We start from the raw sequence: 20,831 nt of genomic DNA, 5'->3' as shown, positions 1-20,831 counted from the left end.
TTGCTATCGCAGCCTAAACATCTCCCATCAAATTGAGCGTGGGTTTAGTGCTGTTCATATAATGGCTTATCCATTATTTCTAACTTTCAATCGATAATTCTCAGCATAGCTTATTAAGTGTAGTTCCAGTAAACAAATACCAGGCTGTCTCCATTGTGCGCTTTGCAGTTTCGCAAGATGACATCTACAAACCTCTTGACTACAAGAAACCAGGTTGGGAGTTCAAATCAGCTTGGGAGAAATCCGACTTAGAAGGCTTAGAAACAGAAGAAGGTCTCGCATAAATGTGTCAATAAACAAGTGAATGTGAAAATGTGTTCAAATGAGATACCGATCTAAGTATAAACTATAAAAGCACTACATTCTTAATCTCATTAACAGGGTTTAAATAGCTGTGCTTTGGCCTGAAGCTGCATCACTTGGTAGTACAGTCTTGGTGGAGGCAGTGGAGTTTGCAGCTGCTTTCCACTCTAACATGTCAGACACTAAGGACATTGTGAAGAGCTGGCTGCCCACAATGCATTCTGGGAAGCTTGGAATGCATTAAAAGAACAAAGGACACACAAGGGGGGTGTTAAGAGTGGGAGAGGAGATCAGGTGGTAGAAGGTAATGGGCCCTGAGCCACAGAATCAGCATACATACATGCATCCTGTGGCAATATTTCACCTGCAAGAGCAATCTGTGGATAAAAATGACTACCCTTGATTTCTGCAGCACTGTAAGGAGAATATTTCACCTCGCAATTAAGCGAAGACTGATCTGGAGTTCCTGTTGTTCTTATGGGAGTCTATATACTATAATGCTGTATTTCATTTCTAAATCAGGAAGGAGATGGAATAATTATGCCCTGAGTTTGTGTGGAATACTTCAATAGTAGTTTACATTTAAAACAAATGGGGAGAAAATGAAAACAAAAACAAATCTGATGTTCTTTGCTTACTGATTTAAGAGGAATGGATAAATATAGATTTGTACTAGGAAGTCTTGAAAACTATAGAAATGTACTGTAAATATCAGTTAATATATACACCGATCAGCCATAACATTATGACCACCTGCCTAATATTGTGTAGGTCCCCCTTCTGTATAGGTCCCGCCAAAACAGCCCTGACCTGTCGAGCCATGGTCTCCACTAGACCTCTGAAGGTGTGCTGTGGTATCTGACACCAAGACGTTAGCAGCAGATCCTTTAAGTCCTGTAAGTTGTGAGGTGGGGCCTCCATGGATTGGACTTGTTTGAGATCTGGCGAATTTGGAGGCCAAGTCAACACCTTGAACTCGTGATTCATCAGACCAGGCCACCTTCTTCCATTGCTCCGTGGTCCAGTTCTGATGCTCACATGCCCATTGTAGGCGCTTTCGGCAGTGGACAGGGGTCAGCATGGGCACCCTGACTGGTCTGCGGCTACGCAGCCCCATACGCAACAAACTGCGATGCACTGTGTGTTCTGACACCTTTCTATCAGAACCAGCATGAACTTTTTCAGCAATTTGAGCTACAGTAGCTCGTCTGTTGGATCGGACCACACAGGCCAGCCTTCGCTCCCCACGTATATCAATGAGCCTTGGCTGCCCATGACCCTGTCGCCGGTTCACCGCTTTTCCTTCCTTGGACCACTTTTGTTAGGTACTGACCACTGCAGACCGGGAACACCCCACAAGAGCTGCAGTTTTGGAGATGCTCTGACCCAGTCGTCTAGCCATCACAATTTGGCCCTTATCAAAGTCGCTCAGATCCTTACGCTTGCCCATTTTTCCTGCTTCTAACACATCAACTTTGAGGACAAAATGTTCACTTGATGCCTAATATATCCCACCCACTGACAGGTGCCATGATAATGAGATTATCAGTGTTATTCACTTCACCTGTCAGTGGTCATAATGTTATGGCTGATCGGTGTATATTTTTACTAGAGTAATCAAACCACATTTAACCTGGACTAGGAATCCAGTGAAATAACACTGATTCGGGGGCCTCTAGCTCTGTGGCCCTTGTGCTCCAGCGGATGTGAAAAGTGTCAGTGTGGAAACTCACCATATGCCTTTGGCAGGTCAGAGGAACAAGTTTGTGACAACGCTTATGAACCAGCAGTTTGCAGTTGATACACTTGTAGCCCTGCCTTCCGAGCCCCCATATCCTTTCACTGCAGTGGCCACAGTAAGCTTTCTGCAAGGGAGACAGAGAGAGAAGGGGGTAAAATAACACATTACATCAGAATGAGGTCACTGGCTTTGGGTGTGGGGGTGACATCATCCAATCTTTCAGAGCACAGTCACACATACAAGTGAATGCACACTCCCATTCACCACCCTCCACGAGGAAACAATTAACCCAGAACATTGGTGTGACCCTGAGGTCAACTTTGTTATTCTAGACCGAGTAGGCTGAGCTGGTTGGTTAGCAACAAACAAGAAGAAATCCTTTATTAAAAGCACAGAAAAAGTGACGAATCTGAAAAAAATTACATTCTACATCAAATGGGGGAGGCAAGAAAATAAATGCCTGCTGTTTACCTCATTAACAACACAGATTGAAAACACCCCAAAGCAATTTTATATCCAGGGTAGTTTTAATTATGTTTATATTTTAATACTCACTTTCAATTCTAAAAAGACTGTAGAGAGCAGCATAAAAGGTCTGTTAGAGCATTTGTATGTTCCTATAGCTTTGTTTTTGATGCATTTGCAATTATCCAAATTAAAGGAATCTATGACAGCACCAACATAATAAGGCAGTCAGTGTAAAGGTATGCATTTCATTTGGCAGCTCACAGTAAATATGTATTGCACCATGATGGGGATACTAATGTGGTTCATTTGCGAAAGGTCAGATAAAATTAACTTAATGTGCAGCTACCAAATCATACAATTGCAGGACACAGTCACATCCACAGGTAATTTTTCGAGTGGACAGGTGATTTTTCAAGAGGACCTACATTTCATTTCTCAAATCAGACTAGATAAAACTCCTTACATAAATAAATAGCAGTTAACGTTAAAACGGCCGTATTAATCAAGGGAACGCTTCTGTCTCTAAACTCAATGAGAATACAAAATAAATCCTGAGTTTTTAGTGTCAACTGTTTGACTGCTTGTATTTCAAATGCTTGTAGATGCACAGACGTGAAGCAGATCATGCCAGAGGCACACCTAACCAAGCAGAAAACATCTACCTTCACACAAAGATATCTATAAATACTTGTACACACTGAAGGGAATTCAAAAATGTAGATCCAAATAAAAGTACCAAAACCCTTAATAAAATGGCACTGACTCACGTTCACTGAGCAATAATATATATATATATATATATATATATTTAGAGATCATTGTTCTATATATCTGACTATTTTGCTTGATACTAAATGTGTACATCGTTTACACTTACACCAGGTCAATTTGAGACCATTAAATAGCAGAAAATTACAGCCTGTGTTGATAAAAAAAGTGATTTTGGGCAAAATGCAAAAAAAAAAAAAAACTCCTTTGGGATCTTAGGAGCACATGCATGACATCAATACAAATGCACAGTACTAATCAGAGTTTGATGAACACCAATTCAGCCTTGAGGAAACACTAAATATTCCATTGATTTCTAGGGGGTGGCAGTGAAAAGTCAGGTTACACACTCTGTAATTCAGTCCCATCAACTGCAATGTTAACAGATTTTCCAAGGCTTGATCAGTGCTTAACAGACTGTGCAAACATATCACCAGAAAAAAGAAAAAGAATAAATAACTATTAAACTAATGAATCCCCATCATACTTTCAGGTACAACTGTATAGCTACATACACAAAGTGGTATGTCACACTGCATGGGTTAATTACATCATCTGATTTATATGCAATGTTATGGGTACTTTACTGTTTTTATGGTGTCAGTGTAAAATTATCATGGGGTTTGAGAAGAAAGGAGGAGCAAACATTCTTGTTGCTATAGAAGCAAAATCAGCAAACATTTATTCCCTGCATGAAAACCAGCAGAACAAAAACTATAACTGTCCCACAGTGGGTTTGTGTGTTCTGTTAACACATGTACTGGCATTTGTTTTTATATTTCATCTCATCAAAACACACATAAAAAACAAGACAGTTTTCAAGACATGGAACATGGAACATGGAAAAGTGCTAAAAGAGCCTTAATTTACAAACTGAACAAAGCAATACACAACAATGAAAATATAGTTGTTACAAAACAAAAACAAAAACAAACAATACCATGCCCTACTTAAGATAAATAAATCTACATGCTTGGATGAAAACCCAAAGTCTTCAGCACTGTATGTCACGGCTACTGGGAGAATTCTTAAAGCTTGGAAATTATTTGCTGGTGAGACATTCCAATGTAGAGGAAGGTTCAGCCCATTATGATTTAAATGTCATTTTAAGCCTAAAACAGGCAGTTGGCTAGATAGCTTTTTAGTCCAAGGTCTTTCTTTCTTTATCATTTGCACTTTGTTGATTTTCTTACGTTTTAGGTCCTCTTCAGCTCCCAAGGTTGCCGATATAATCAAGACATGCCAAAGCAATGCTCCAGATTATTAACTTGATAATTTTTTCAGTGCCTGCAGTTTAATAATTTTCTGCCCTTGTCAAAGCAGACAGACTGCTGAGGCGCCTTGGGATTCTCATTTATTATGCAATACTGAGCTAATCTGCACCATCCTTTACAGGGATGCTTCCCAGGCAGCATAATAAACTAATAAAGCAAGATGGTTCAGCTTTGCTACGCCTGCAAAGAGCACATGAAACTTTCGCAGTCACCCCTATTTACATCGAAATTAACCTCCTTTCCTGAACCAAACACTTTGAGGAATTAGTTCTCCCGGAATAGTTCCTCAGCTGCACCCCTAACTTACATTTGTGATTGATTACCGGCAGTTCCTTTGACAGTCTCTTCGCTAAGCCATGACAAATGCGAATATCATTGCTGAGGCCTAAGTTTCTTTCTGCAAAATACTGGGCTCTGTGATTCGTTTGGATGGATTGTGTCTACTTTAGTATATCGGCAAGGAAATTGTCTTGAGAACAAACACAAAATCAGTACAAAGTAATGATAAAAGAGAAACTGCAAAACAAGAAAGGAAACAGTGATGTAAGTAATGATTTCTCATTAATTTTGGTGGGGAGGAAGAGAGGGGTAGCAATAAGACCTTCATGTGCTGTCTCAATGAAGTGCTCAGCAAAGGGCCGGTGCTCAATGACCTGACACTGGCTGCTCTCTTGTAATCTGAAAAAGCACATCCCTGTGACAGGCCAGGCCATAGTGTGATTCAATATTTACACTGTCGCCTCCTTCGCGACCTTGAGCTGCTCTCTCGCTTCACGACCTCCTGCACCCCCAGGAGAAATGTCCTAGCCACCACAAAGCCCCATAAAACAAGACCGAGCCAGTGAACGGGGCAAATATGTCAGAGGAGCGGCAGAGCGCGAGAGAGGGGCAGAAACCATCATTCTCATCAAAATAGCGGCAGTGAAATGTCACCGGGAAAGACCAGATTTGCACTGAACAGATTTTCTTTCTGAAACCTCCCAGCCAGAACATAGGGGATCATAAAATACGTTGCAGTACAGAATGAAAACTAGGCATTCAGAAGGCTTTCTCCAGATTCGAGAAGTAAAACTTATTCTGATTTTGTCCATTATATTCACAATGCTTGTCTGTAGATTGGTACTCAGCCACTATAAAAGATCTAATATTAGGATTTATAAACAATAATAATAATAAAATATATACATGTCAAAGTGTATCGCTCACTTTAGTGCGTCTTATACACACAATTTAAAAAGATAAAGTCTTGGCAAATGACCATGTACATTATAAAGCGTATTTGTCCAGTAACAGTTTCATCCCTAGGTACAGTGTTATAAACCTGTCAAAAACTTCAAATCTTTTGAAATGGTAGTAAGATTTAATCTTGTAAAGAATGCAAGAAATACGTTTCCTTTCTTTCTTGTGTTGGAAGCATTTATAATTAAATCATTCAGGCTACTGTGAATATTCATTTTCATTATTCACACTTCTTAACATTGATTTTGGCCCACAGTTTCAGCTATTCATTCACTGATTTATTTTAGTCACAGACCACATCCAAAACAAACAGGACAGTTACCTTTGCCGAAAAGTTGAAATAACATTATTATGAAGCAAACAAAATGATAATTCTTGTGCCATCGCCAGCCTGAAATCTGTTTGACAAAAGCAACCACATAGGGGGGAAGAAACACTTGCTATTGAATGGTAAACTAAGATCCAGATATAATGCTGGAAAGTAAAGACCTTCTACAATAATCTTACGTTTGTTCCATAGTTCCATAGAAAAAGGTTTAATTTCCATAAGAATAAAATAAATAAATATAATGGAAGACCTGTTTGCATAAGCTAACATAGCTGTTAAATGGCCAAGAGACAGGAGCCAAAATAACTTATGCACAAGTTTAATGTAAGCAAGTTTCTGCAGGTGAAATATTGTAGGACAGAATATGCAAGGTCTTATTATCAAAAATCCACAAAAGCTGGTGAATCTGGGTTTAAACATTTCAATACATAAATAAAAATCCTCCTCCTTTACAGAAGTTGATTGACATTTGGTTCCAATCAGTGTTTGTTGCTTTTGTTGTCAGTGACAGCAGCACACAGAACACACTGCCAGATAAAAGCTGGGGGGGGGGGGGGTCTTTCATCGATTGGCTGTAATCTCAGTGATTGAGGCGGTGTGGATGCTGGGAAATGGCCTTTGCTAATCTTGTTTTTGTAATGAGCTGTCCTTCTAGTCGGGGCAACTGAAAAATAGCCCTCCTCGATACAGCACAGGTAGCTCGGGCTCCTGACCTGCACTACAGTGGAGGTGTTTCAGCACTTAATGGCTCTAGGGATTTCTTCCCAAAATAGCACCTGGAGCCCATCAAACACCAATACTAACCATTGCCCTAATATGATCATGAGAAATGACCGAAAAACAACAAATACTTTTGTTCATCCACCTTCCCTACAGGGACCCACAGGCTACAGTTCACACCATATCTCCATTTTCTCCTGTGTGGGGTCTCACAGCTTCCTTTGGGAAGTCCGTTTGTCTCAAGACTTGCAAAACCCATTGTCTGATGTGTCCCGATTCACTCCCAAGCAACCGATGTCAAATAAACCTGAACTGCGAAGCACCACCACATATTTCTCTCTTTAAATAACGAATTAATTTCTTTTAGAACTCTTCAACCTTTAATTTGGCCATAATTACAGTAATCAATTTATTATGCAGAGAATACACGTTGCTCATAGATAGCGTTCTGAACCAGGCTACAATTCTCTGCTCTTGTTCTCTGCGTAACTGGCTAATTACACGGTGCCAGAATTACTTAATGATGCGTTTCTTCAGCAAACGGTACCATTAAAATCACACGTGAAGCTCAGAGGTTTCTCAAACCTTCACAAAGGATCTTACCTGAGGAGCATGTAAACATTATCTCACCGACCTTTCACTGCAGCAGGTCTAGGAACCCATGATGCCTCGGGCCACAGGTGATGCAGTAAATAGACTGGTACCTGTGCTTTGAGGCGAAGTATATCACAGAAACGTACGCTCACAGTGGAAATGAATGATTGGTTTCCTGCAAAAGGGTGGTTTCACCAGGTGACGGGGCACAATCTTTCTCCACAGGAACGGGACTTTGACACAGACTCCCTGCCTCCTGCAAACCTGCATGATGCTTCCATCACTGTGAAACCCAGAGCGAGAAGCCAGGGACTGTTACAGCCCATCAGGACTGCGAGGCGATTATCAGAGCACAACAGCCATGTACTGCTTCACAACTGAAGGCAAGGGAGCCGAGCCCAAGTTGACAGCAAGCAATGAAGTAGCATTGTGGCAGCAGTGACACACTGTTTTCCACACTGTGAACAAGGAGTTGTTCCAAAACGGAGTTGGACATATTCTGACAGTGCCTGTGCAGTAAATCATAGATAAAAAAGTTGTAAGATACCGACTCCATTTAAGACCATGCAATAATACAGTCCTGTAGACTTGAGGCATTTGCATACATTGGTACAACATGGAAAATGCAACCACAGATAGAGGACTGGAAAGCAGAAAAGTAAAGATATACATAAGCACAGCTAGAATCCTCTCAATGTACAGACTGACTAACTCCGCTATACAACCAACACATTAAGACAGTGTGTTAACAGTTCACTCCCTCTCTTAAGGAAATAGACAGACTGCTGTTGAATGGTTTAAACAATGTTCACCAAGGAACAGTCGACTGCTTTACATTTATAACAGACCCTGCAAATCACTCTTCATTTACAGCTCTCACTGAAGTCCCAACCTCCCCTCTCCCTCTCCGAAGCCTACAATGAGCACCCCCACGTTTCCGGATTTGAAACAATACAGAAATACAAATGCGGTCTTCGAATCCACGACCACACTGCTGCCTGCCTGCCAACGCCAATCAAGTCAAGGAACAATCTGCGGCTCAGACAGCTTCTCAATGAAGCGATGTGGGCACGGAAGCCCAGCGCTTGACAAGAAGCGTGGATGTCAATTCACAGAGGCCCAGTCAAGGCTCTGTGGGGCTGTCTTAATCCCTGTGGGTGTTCTGTACATCACAGGCTTAAGAAAGCACTGTGGGTATGTGTCACAGTGTTAAATAAGGTATTTCAAACACGTTGCACCCAGGGACACCCGTTACAGCAGCGTGAAGGAAACTCCTATTGCCCCACACATCAGTCTTTATACATTCAGCACACTCCTCCATCATTGCTTTTTTTTTTTTTTGTCTTGTGTCTTGTGGGTTAAAAAAAAAAAAAAAAAAAACTTTACCTGGTCAGCAAGGAAATCCACCTGCTAAATAAATCAATGGAGTCCTGGTGTTTTAAACATCCTACACAGGTAGGAAGTGAAATACGATGGACAGTCTTCAGAACAGACCCATTGGGGCCTAGTCTACCAATGCCTTACACTTGTAGTTAAAGATACCCTTTAGAGTGAGGGACATTTACAGGGAATTGTGGGTTAAATTATGCAAATCTATATCACCTCTCTATCTGTCCAGCACCTTCTGTACAAATACTGCAGAAATTATTAGCCATTGACAAGGCAGACTGTTAAATGTGGATACTGCTATCAAATCTGCACTGACTAGCATGTTTTCCTGTGACACACAGACCAGCTCTTTCTATAAACAAGCAATCCATCCTTGATCTGATGTCCTGAACTAGCTCCTGCTCACTAGGATCGCCTTGTACAGCTCACAGCTTGCTGTTTGACTTTTAATGAGCTGGTTAATTCATGAATCCAAATGAAACCCCTTATAAACAGCATGAATTTCTCTCTAGCAGATGTTTTTCTTCCATAGGTAAGGAAGCATAAAGATAACTTTATAGGTTGTTCTAAACAGTCAATACACACATATAAACAAACACAAGCACACACTCAGACCCACTATAGGTAATAAAGCACTTTCTGAACAAAATATCAGTTTAGCATGGAGACACACTAAAGCAAAGGCGTCAATGTAAATAAATAAGCCATTCAATGATAAAATGCTTTTCATAGTGCAGTTGGAATCGCAACATCCCTTATTTCTAGGAAGTTTTAATTGAGCCACAAGCCTGACCGACCCTCTCATCCGTTCATTTTCAGGTCAGAATAAAGACTATTTACAGACGACTGGGGCTGCTAAGATGATCACTGAGACATACCTGCTCTGTAGGGTGTCCTTCAGAGTCTAATGCTATCAATCTAGCAATATTTCACAACCAGTGCCAAATTCCCAAAGCATACATTAAAAAAGGCACACATAAAAAGAGAGAAACATAAATTTGATTAATAAATATAAACAACATCCTTATTTCCTTCCATGGTAGGCAAGTCCTTGGAGAAACCACATCAGTGGTCTCAAGAGTGCAACTAAGCTGAAGTAGACATTTTCTGTTGGCATCATTTTTTGTAGATGGTTTTATGTGGTACACTAAAAATAAATAAATAAAGCAGCTGTACAGCTTTTAAAAGCTCTTGGCTTCAGTCAGGATGTTTTTGTTTCAAATGCAAAAGACAGAAGGACTCCAAAGACAAGCAAATAGGACAGTTGGCCCATGAAGTTACTGTCTGTATAGCAGGGCAGTCAGATTGCTGTCACAGGCATCTCAGATTTCAATTTCTCTCTCTCTCTCCCAGACAATTCACTGCAGATTTTCTTCCAAGCAGCAGCAACTGTCTTGTCAGAGCAGTGAGAACCTAAATGTTCCTCCAAATAGAACAAACTATAAAGAACCTGTAGCGGAGGAGAAAGAGAAAGGAAGGTGTAAAAAAAAAAAAAAAACACGACCTACTTTTCAGCTATGGACAATTTATATAATGCACAAATCTTCAATGTTACTTATCTGCTTTGATTTGGGTGACACAAGCTACAGAATTAGCAATCAGGTTCAATTATGCACTGACTAACATGTTTTTAATATTGTTAAACTGCCACTTTGTGCTGACAGATGTGTACACTGCTATTTATAAGTCTTTATATAACTCAGTTCAGGTGGACCAGCACACAATATTATCTTGTCAGTCTAAGGGCAAATTGACCATAAAGAAATGGATTAACAACCAACCCACTGATTCCAAGGAGTTGAACAATACATTATATTATATCTTATGAATGCTTCTATAACTTCCAACTACAAAGCAAGATATTTAAGATAATCTGCTACAAGGTCACACAGAACCCATAATTTAAGATACGTCTTTAAGTTCAATTTGTATGTTTACAATAAAGTAAAGTTCAACCTTCCCAGAATGAAATGCCTTTTCGGGACTTTGTGCACCCCACTTGTTATATATGTTTTCCAGCAACAATATCACATGCAAACAGATTTTCTCTATCACATGAAGAGTAACTCATGTAAAATGTACATGTAGCTTTACTCGTTAGTTACATGATGATGAATTATACAGACAAAACCCTTACTTCTGTTTTAAAGCAGTGCAGTACCCTTTTTTCCTGGCTGGTGGCATACAGATAAAAGGAATCGTGCTTCGTCTAACCGTGACACCAATTTTGCTGCAATCTTGAGCTGGATTTGACAACACAGTACTCTCTTGGGAACTAATGAGGGCAGTTTTTTGATGAAATACAGCTGCGCCTCAGTAGCAAGTAGCTGGTTGCAGGCCGGCTTTAACTGGGATCTCAAAGTCTGAGAGGACATTCGTCTTCCACTTATTGCAGGAAATTAAATCTCTACAATTGAGCCCCTCTATGAGGAGAGGTGTGGTTCTACACTATACCCTTCAGATGAGTTTCTGACCCTTATCATAACCAGTTTTCTCACTGTTTCTCATTATAAAGTACTTATTGCAGCACAATATATTGCAAATGTACTGCCCGAGGAAGCACAAAAACCCCAAAAACTTTAATTTCCACCTCAGTCTAGGCTAAGAGATGAGGCCACAGGCTTAAACAACCTGCAAGAGCCTGAAAGGAGACTAATTGCTACAGTCTTGTTACTACAGCTGCACGTTCCCAGTCAAACTCACTGTTACCCTTGGGTTTTTTGAGGATAACTAATAGGAATAGCCAAGGAACGGATTGGTCATACATCGCCAAAGCACAAAGACGACACTCGGTTATTGGAAACAAGGTTTTGATCACTAGCCACCACTTCATCCTGTGAAAATCCCATCTGTAAAAACTCAGAACTGAATAGAACTGCAGTGGAACTGGGAAACACTGAAGACTCAAAAACTAGTGACAAAATGTACAGATGTTATCTACAGCACAGTAGGGACTGAAAGATGACTCCCATTACAAAGCTGACTGAACCATTTCTGGTTTTGCAAACACAAACAGTGGATATATCAGGTGTGTTCCCTTTTTTGGGGTGCATGTGAACAGAGAAGAGGAGGAGTATTTAAATACACTTGAACACGTGTTCATCTGAACTGCAAGATAAGGTGACTCATCCTGAAAAAGACCAAACCTCTATGCAAGAGGATTTAGATTTGCATTTGTGTTAAATATTAAATACATCTCTTAATAATAGAGATCATTATCTTTTTTTGAATTGCAAGGAAACAAATAAGCTGAACTTTCAGAAGACTGGTGGAAGTCAGATGGACTTTTTGTTACATGGGACTAGAAAACAAAAAATCTCTCTCTCTCTCTCTCTCTCTCCCACTGAGAAGAGACTGTTTCAGAGTAAATAACAGCCACAGCTCACATTTCCCTTGATTGGAAAAACTACACTTACAAAAAAGGGCCTAACAACATTAACTGAAGAGACGCACAGGAGAGCAGGAGCCAGTCCACAAGGCAGAACAAGGGGCAGATCCATTAAAGGGAAACGAGCGCTGAGAGAAGCAGCAGACGAGCACTCGCTATCCCCAACCAAAATCAATCGTCTCGAAACACCATTTCCCCAGGAGCACACAGAGAGGAGAAGTGAAGGAAGGGAATATATATATATATATATATATATATATATATTCTAAAATAAAGCTGCTGTAAAATAGGCCAGTTACTTTTCAATAATGCATCAAAATCCTGACATTTCACCACTGTTACAGCATGTGATCTCCCATCCATTATTCAACTATAAGCTTTTGAGTGTACGTAACAGAGCATAACATAGCATAACAGGGGGGTTTTCTTGTTTGTTTTTTAGAGATATTCATTTTCTTGCAGCTGGAGGAGAGTGCAAGCCAACAATCTGCAATTGCGCTCCCACAAGCCCTGCAGGGCACCTTACATTAACCCCCCCCACACCAAAAAATAATAATCCCCACTCACCCTGTTAAAGCGCTTGGCCTGAAAGAGATGCCCATTCACTCGGTAGAGTTTCCTCCATCTTCTGGCCCCGCGACGGTAGATTGATTCTATAAAAGAGATAAAAAAAGTGTAAAGGAGCAGCATGGTGGATCTCAGGGCAGCATTCAGGAGGGGTGGCGTTGATGGTAGTGGTGGTGATGGTGGTGGACGGAGGGGGGGGGGGAAGGGCGGGATGTAGGCCCGCCCCCAAGAACTGAACGGGGATAAAATGAATAACACGAGCTGAGCCGTCTCCCAGTGAGCGTGTGCCTAAGCCCTCGGAACAGTCAATCACACCAGAGAGGACACGGCAGTTTAAGATGTCAGGTTCCAGAGAGAGAGAGAGAGACGCAGGGAGAGACAGAGAGAGCATAAGAGAGATACACACACACATTCTCTCTCTCTCTCTCTCCTTTGTCCCACGTGATGCTGATCTCATTACTATTCCACAAAGTCTGTGTGTGCTGGGAAGCCAGGTGAGGCTGGGAAGGTACTGTAGCATGCATGCTGTTCAGCTATTTATAGACATGTGTAGTGATTGTTAAATGGGGATTAGAAACGGAACTGGCACCGGGCCCAATTATTTAAAGCAAAGGCTTCCGAAACAAAGAAAGCTGCCAGTTTGTGAAAGTGTTCACAGGAAAACCTTCACCCCCTGCCCCAAGCTCTGGGAGTAAGCAATGATGTCATTTTGGTTCATCACCTTCTAATTCAAGTTTAGGAATTATTTATTATTAACACAAATACTATTACATATACACACAAAAATCAGACTCCTCGATAGATAGCATTGGGGACATTATTTTTGGGATTATTACCATTTGCACTATACTCATATTAATAGTTTTTGTAAGGTTAAGGTTATCAGTGGTTTGGTACCTGCATATTTATTTAATCTGGTGGTAATGAACAGCAATATTTATAATTTACGCTCTAGCCTGGATGTTCAAAGGCTGCATACATGCAAGGGAGATCATTCTTTAGCATAACGGCTCTAAAAGACTTATTCCAAGAGAACTTAGTCTCTCGTTATGGGTTTTTAAACATGATCTGGCATTTACTCAAAACAACATGCCATTGCTTGGCTTTGTAAATAGTGCCAGTTAATTGATTTAATGTTTATATTTTTATTTTTAGTATTTTTTTTTAAATGGACAATACATTATGGAATTTCAGGGTAATAAGATAACTGCTATGGTAATATGTCAGTTTAGAAAAGGAATGGAATTCATTGTTGATTTATGTATATCAATGTTTTTGTGTTCTATTAACGTACAGAGAAAAGCTGTATTTGGTAAGAAGTAATCATAATGACTTCAATCTTAATTTCTTATTGGTAGTTGTTTCTGTATGACTATAAGTTTGTGAGAATGTCACATGACAGATCTCATGTCCTACACCTGTCACACCCCACTGTGCGATTCTCGCGCTTGATCTGCGGGAACAGCTAACTAATGTTTTTTCTTTTTCGTCAGGGATGTGTGGGGTCAGAAACAAAAGCGAATGTACACACAGGTCCACTGTCTCTCTTAGGGGCTGCCTAGCTGCTGTCTTTGTATGGTGTACTGTGCCAGTGTTCAGACAAGAAAATGGGAGTACACCATTAAAGCAGAAAAATCAGCCGAGCACAGAGAACACAGAGACGCTGCTCATTTGACTTGAGATCTGGGAATACAACGAACCCATCAAAGGAACCAAGCTCATAAATGATTCCCCTCATTGCGCTCACTTTGGTCTGTCTCTATCTCTCACTCCCTCTAGAAAGAATAAATATTAAAAAATGGTGATCACAGTGTCCAGTCCCTCCCCAGAGATGGGAAATGGCAGGTCCAATCTGCAGGGCATTTATTTGTCCTTTCTTAAGCATCCAGTACCATCATCCAGTTTTTCTTTCCCCCCATATTATTTATTTTCCCAGCTGTACATACACTGCAACTGTAGAGATGAAAATGTCAGATGAACAGGGCTGAAGAGAGTTATGCGTTGTGCAAGTAGGTCTGAACACAGCCCAGGGAAATTCAATCAGCTCACTCCGAAGTCTCCTTTAACTCCACAATTGTCTCTTGGCTGGTTTTTAAATTGATAATTCTATTTATTCATTATTATTATTTTTCTTTCATTCTCTTTTTGTTCAGTGCCTAAGACTAAATCCGCCTCTACTAATTTATGGGGACATACCACATGAAATAATCATACATACTGTACTCAGCGAAGCAGGAAAGATTTTAGACCAGATGCTGAGACGCAAGGAAAAAATTGCCAAATGATCTCACTGAATTTGATATGTATGTATTAGGTCATAAGCTGAAACAGAATACAATGTAGCATGTACTGATCAAACGTCTTTGCTATAATTCCACTACTAGTAGTAGCAATAATGTAAATACACCTCTGACTGCATTAGCCTTACATATCCAACAACACCAACCTCAAAACAATATCAGAACAATACCGCACCCATGCTATCAGCTTACAGTAATATGGAATAACGCTTTCAGAACTTAATATAAAAAAATACCTTTAAAAAGGCAGTAGGGACAAAGCCTAGGCAGATTTTAATCAAATGAAATATGTAGTGAAGAACATGACACAGATCTCCTTTAGAGAGCAAACTACTGATGAGAACAATACATCATACAAACAATGGGCTTGAACCTTCTTGATCCTCAAAGCCTTTTGCACTCTTACTGGGTGAAACTGCCAACTATTATGGAGATGGACAAGTTATTCAGAGAGTCTTAATTCATTCACGAAACCCCCGTCAACTAGATAGAATGCGTTGTAATAAAAATCTGTAGTTTCCTCCTACATAACTAAGTTTGGAAGGCAATTGAGAAGATTAAAGTCTCTGCTACTCTGTAATTTCTTATTACAGTCACAGAAACAGTGCTCCTCGGATACACAGCAAGATAAACTCCTGCAACATACTATTTCTAAATTAGACCTTTTGAAATCCACTTGTTTATGCCAGTCTGGTTTTGGAAATCCCGAGCTATGATTTATAGCATCAAATTCAAACTTATTTAGGTTCTTTAAACACAAAGCAGTTAACAGAGCGTTTTACAAACAAGGCACATGATATAGTTTTCCCCGCTGACTTTACTTTAAATTCTCTAAAGGCAAGACCATAATGATCACGATCATTTCAAAGACTTTGTCACTCTCGAATAACCCTGGTTTCCAAGAGCTGCCTCAAGTTACACTCTTTCACAATGGGTATCTTACATAAAGCTCTTTGCTGTGGAATAAATGTTCAAATATTAGGACTTTCATGTGGAGGCAGTTAATGAACTCCATGGGACAGACGGTGCAGTGTGAGGATTCACGCTTGTCTGTTCCACAACAGTAATGCATGTAACATTTAAAAAAATCTAAATGAAAAATGCCTTACAAAAATAGTTCTGTCAATCATCAATTTAATTACACACCAGCTTCTTTAGGGATGCGTTTATGCCGTATCCTATACTTTTGTCAAGCCACTCTGCTTCTGTATCTTTTTACCTTTACCTTTAAGGTTATAATAGATCACAGTTGTTATTCTAAGTCATCTGTGTGACATTTGCTTTCAGGACTACTATTTTATGAACAACAAAAATAACGAATATATAATCTCAGTTACAAGGAACATAGGAATTACTTCAAGAACACTGGAAAGCTAAATGTGATAATTAGTTAAATCACAGCTCAACAGTACAGGTCATAAGAAATGGCATTAGATCAAGGTTTTAGTATTATGTAAGTCCACTAGATTTTCTGAGAAGTGATTCATAGGCACAGACGGTCACCCAAAGAGGAAAGACTTTACGCCAGACTCCCTCCCAGCAGCACTACTTTACTCATTAGCGTATTAGACACACAGGGATTTCATATGTACACGTATACTGGAGTTCTGCTGTATAAAGCTGAATTTACCATAATGTCACGAATTCTCTCTAGGTAATAAACTACAAATCTCAAATAAGAAGTCAACCAATAAGGCAGCTCTGATTACACAAGTTAATGAATGATGTTAACCTTGAGAAGGTAAATAAAAATCCACTGTCTGAAGTATATTTTGTGCATTGATTACCTCAGCCACTGAGACCCCAAACTAACTACCACCCAACTGGATCATTAAGATCCTGACTTGTGCTACTTGATGTTGGGCAATGATTGGCCATATCTCTACAAATTGCCATCTTTGTTTGGATACAAATTACTGAATCTACTAAAACATTGTTTTGTTAATGGAATTACTATACATTACCAGCATGAAATGAAAATGGGCTGCTGTTTAAGTGATTTAGTGCAGAATGACACTTCACATTGTGTGGTGAGATTTGAACTAATCACCATCATTACTCTCCTACCTCCTGCCAACCTGACTGTAATTGCCCCCAAGGGCAGCAAGAATAGGATTAAGATTTTTTTTTTTTTTTTTTTTGCTTTTTTTAAAGCAAGGTATTTAAATATGGCAAATAGAACAGTGGAAAGTAAGTGCAAAATCTTATTTAATATATGTATTGATTTATTGCATTTTCTTTACGTGCAGTTTGATATTTCATTTTCATTATTTCTTGTTCATCCATTAACTGATTCTTGCCTGGAACTCGTTTACTCCAAAGAGCTCAGCAGCCGATTCAAATCTCCTCGATCAAGATCATCCGTGCATTCAATACAAACCAAGGAAGGTGTTGCTTTCAAACCAAACTCAAATGCATTGTTTAAGACTGACCTCATTTAGGTAATTATATAGTCACCCAGGAGAAAGAATGAGTCTTCAAAACTCATACAGTAGGTCATGATCTCAGTTCAAGTAAGTAATTTACAAGAACTATTCTTAAAATACTTAGAAGGTTCTGTATTCTGTCTTTCAGAGATGTCCTGCAGGACACACACAAGCTGGGGTTTGGGCACCAGTCTCCAAGGTTTCCTGCAGCACTCTTCTCTCTTTCATCTGAGAAAAGAGTTTGCCATTTCACTGTGGGCTTGCTAAACGAATCCAGCAAGAAATATATCCATTAATATATATATTAATATATCCATTTGAATCTTGGCCCCAAAATTGTCCTTGTATTTCATGTCATTTAGGGATAAATCCTACTAGCAAGTAAAGAAAACAAACAAAAAAAGCAGCCCTTGATGAAACCGATAATGCACACCAACAACCAGGCAACATTATTCATGGAAAAAAAGCCACGTTTGCATTATCTCACGGTCCAGACAGCAGAAACACTGGGGGGCAAACGTAGCTGTAGCTGCCGACATACTGTTTATGTCCTGAAGAGGCCACTGTAGCCTGGCTGGAATTTTAATGCCTTTCACCTGCTATGACAGCATGGCTGCCAGCACTGTATTTTTCTCCATCTCCGTTTCTGGGGATGTTTTACGAAAACAATAATTCAGTAACTTGGTCCTGGAGCATACAAGGGACCAGGCTCCCATCTCTCCATGCAGTGTGAGGTCTAAAGGGAGCTGCAGGGACCTCATGTTTCCCCACCGTTTCCATGGCAACTCAACACACCAGAGACCTCCTGCGGTGTGGTAATTAGGGGATTTCATACAGCAAACTATCTCAAGAAATGTACAGAAAAAAATACATCTACACACACACACAGTATATACTTCTCTATTAACATCTTTTTTGGTTATCTTTCTAATCCTACACAGTCACAGGAAAATCCACAGCACAGTCAGAGATTGTGATCACAAAAACCTGCTCTGTACCACTTCAGCCTCGCTGTATTGCGAGTATACAGCTCTGGAAAAAAATTAAGAGACCACTGCAAAATTATCTGTTTCACTGATTTTTCTATTTATAGGTATGTGTTTGGGTAAAATGAACATTTGTTTTATTCTATAAACTACTGACAACATTTCTCCCAAGTTCCAAATAATAATATGAATGGAATGGCTGCCATACATGTAGAGATGCTGATTTAAGAAATTTGCAGTGGTCTCTGAATTTTGTACAGAGCTATATATGCAAGCTTGAAGGGCACACCAGTGGGCCTTGTGCATTCACTGCAGCACAATAAAGAGCTATGTCCGAAACTCATCTCTATTCATTATTACACCTCTCAGCTGAGGGAGCTTCATGCTGCATGATGCAACTTCCTTCTCACAACTACATGTGTTCACACAGGAGAAACAGAGCAAAACCCTTTGAGGTTCTTACTGCTGTCTTCACTCTTCATCTCCCATAATTCAGAGAGGTTTTCTCTGGAGTGCTCACGCTGTAATCCATTATATTTTCATGGTGTGGATGTGTAGACAGTATACAGAAATTCAGGATAGATAGCACCTGAAGACTGATTAATTTGCAGGGAGGGTCTCAATTCAGATGTCGATTTTACCGAAGGAAGATTGTCATTGCATCATTGCACGCATAAGCTCATCTCATGCTCTCTCTGCTGCCGAAAGCTTTCTCAAGCTCAGCAGCTGCTTACATTTAACTGTTCTGGGCTATTTGTTTTGCAGGGGTCCGTTTCAGTAGGGAGAGAGTTTAAGTGACACGTAACCACTCATCACTCGCCCTCTGTGACAGAACCGACTCTACCTGAGCATCTTCAAATCAATTTCTCAAATGGGTTAGAGTGCATTAATATGGCTGGATGAACACTGAAAGTGCACCAATCACAGAACCTACCAGGATACCAAGAGCCTCTGGCAGACACATGCTTAGGGTTCAAAGACAACAATGCAAATCCATACCAAATCAGCCAAGACTCTCATCATTGCTTCTAATCAGACACCAAGGACCCAATGAAGTAATAGTTGCATGCTTATAGCTTTAGTTATATCGCAGGATTGTTTTATCATCCATTGTTTATTTATTTTATTATTCACAAGATTATTAAGTAAAAGCTCTTGCGGGGTAGAACAGCTGTCCAAGAGGTTTCTGCACATCTGGTTTGTGTTTGTTTATTGTTTTTAATATTACTTAAAATACTTAGAAACACTAATGACTTCTGGGGGAATGTCAAAAATGTTGTTTTGTGTAAAGAAAAAATATATAATATTCAGTACTAATATAATACTGTATATAATTACAGTTGGATCCCGTCTTTTCATAACGCACATTTCATCACCGGCGTGGGTGTGAAGTATGCCCGAAAAAAAGTGCGTGATGAAAAGACGTAGACCCAATTACAGTTACCATTATCATAACTATGTCCTACAGCCACTATGCTTAAGGAGCCCTTTAAAGTGCAAGATGTATTCTCTTCAAAATCATGGTATTGGGCCAAAATCGCTGCTTATCCACAGGATATCTGGTCACTTCAGTAGAGGGGAATTTGTCAAACCTGTTCATTCTTCTCATGTCATTAGTTACTAAATTTTGATCAAGGGACTCTTTGAACATAACAGAAGGAGACCAGACTGTGCCAGGCTGGATGAAAGCTGCTCTCTCTCAGCCCTCGAAGAGGTTGGCTTTGGCTCCTGGTCTTCCATCAGAGTACTGTCTTCTCTGATGGTCAGACTCACTCAATGCTTCTTCTGTGCTTGCAATAAATACTGTAAAAGTTCAAAGGAGTACTGGCATGTACGGTTTTATTAGCTCTGGTGATACTGTTCCCTTTCAAAGCATAAATCTATTATCTGTATAAAACAAAAGAGTTATGTAAACTCTTACAGTATTGCTGTTGGCCCACATATTGTGATGTATAGAGATGAATGATCTGTTGGAGTCTCTGGAGAATAGGCAAATAAACTCCTAGTTTCCAGTGAGATGTTTTTCATTGCTTTATCCTGCTTAAACCATGTTTATTTTGTATAGACTTTGTTCAGTATTGCTCTTGCCACTCCTGAAGCCCCTTAGGTTTTAAGTAATAGTATTTAAAAATTGCTGGCCAAAAAAAAAAAAAAAAAAAAAATCACATAAGGATTACAAGCTATGGCACAATTTTTCAAATGGCAACGAAAGCACACTAATCCTTGTCAAAGTTATTCATTGCGATGCTCATAAAGCCTGGACTCAATTCACAAGCAGTGTAATTCACTTCGAATTAGAAAGTGGCCTGAGATCTGCTTTATATGTATGAGGGCTTTGCT

At 39.8% G+C, this 20,831-nt stretch overlaps 1 protein-coding gene across 1 annotated transcript in view; it reads right to left on the bottom strand.

Moving 5' to 3' along the window:
• Positions 1-20,831, bottom strand: part of prkcz (protein kinase C, zeta) — a 148,762-nt gene that overhangs the window by 34,277 nt on the left and 93,654 nt on the right. Inside the window, exons 6-7 of the mRNA XM_066691228.1 lie at positions 12,780-12,865; positions 2,037-2,168 (exon numbers count right to left, since the gene is read on the bottom strand). Coding sequence (XP_066547325.1) covers positions 2,037-2,168; positions 12,780-12,865 — 218 coding nt within the window. The remainder of the gene's footprint in view (positions 1-2,036; positions 2,169-12,779; positions 12,866-20,831) is intronic.

This window comes from Amia ocellicauda, chromosome 18, assembly GCF_036373705.1.
Source record: "Amia ocellicauda isolate fAmiCal2 chromosome 18, fAmiCal2.hap1, whole genome shotgun sequence".
Classification (NCBI taxonomy): Eukaryota; Metazoa; Chordata; class Actinopteri; order Amiiformes; family Amiidae; genus Amia; species Amia ocellicauda.
This window is presented reverse-complemented; position numbering and strand designations above follow the sequence as displayed.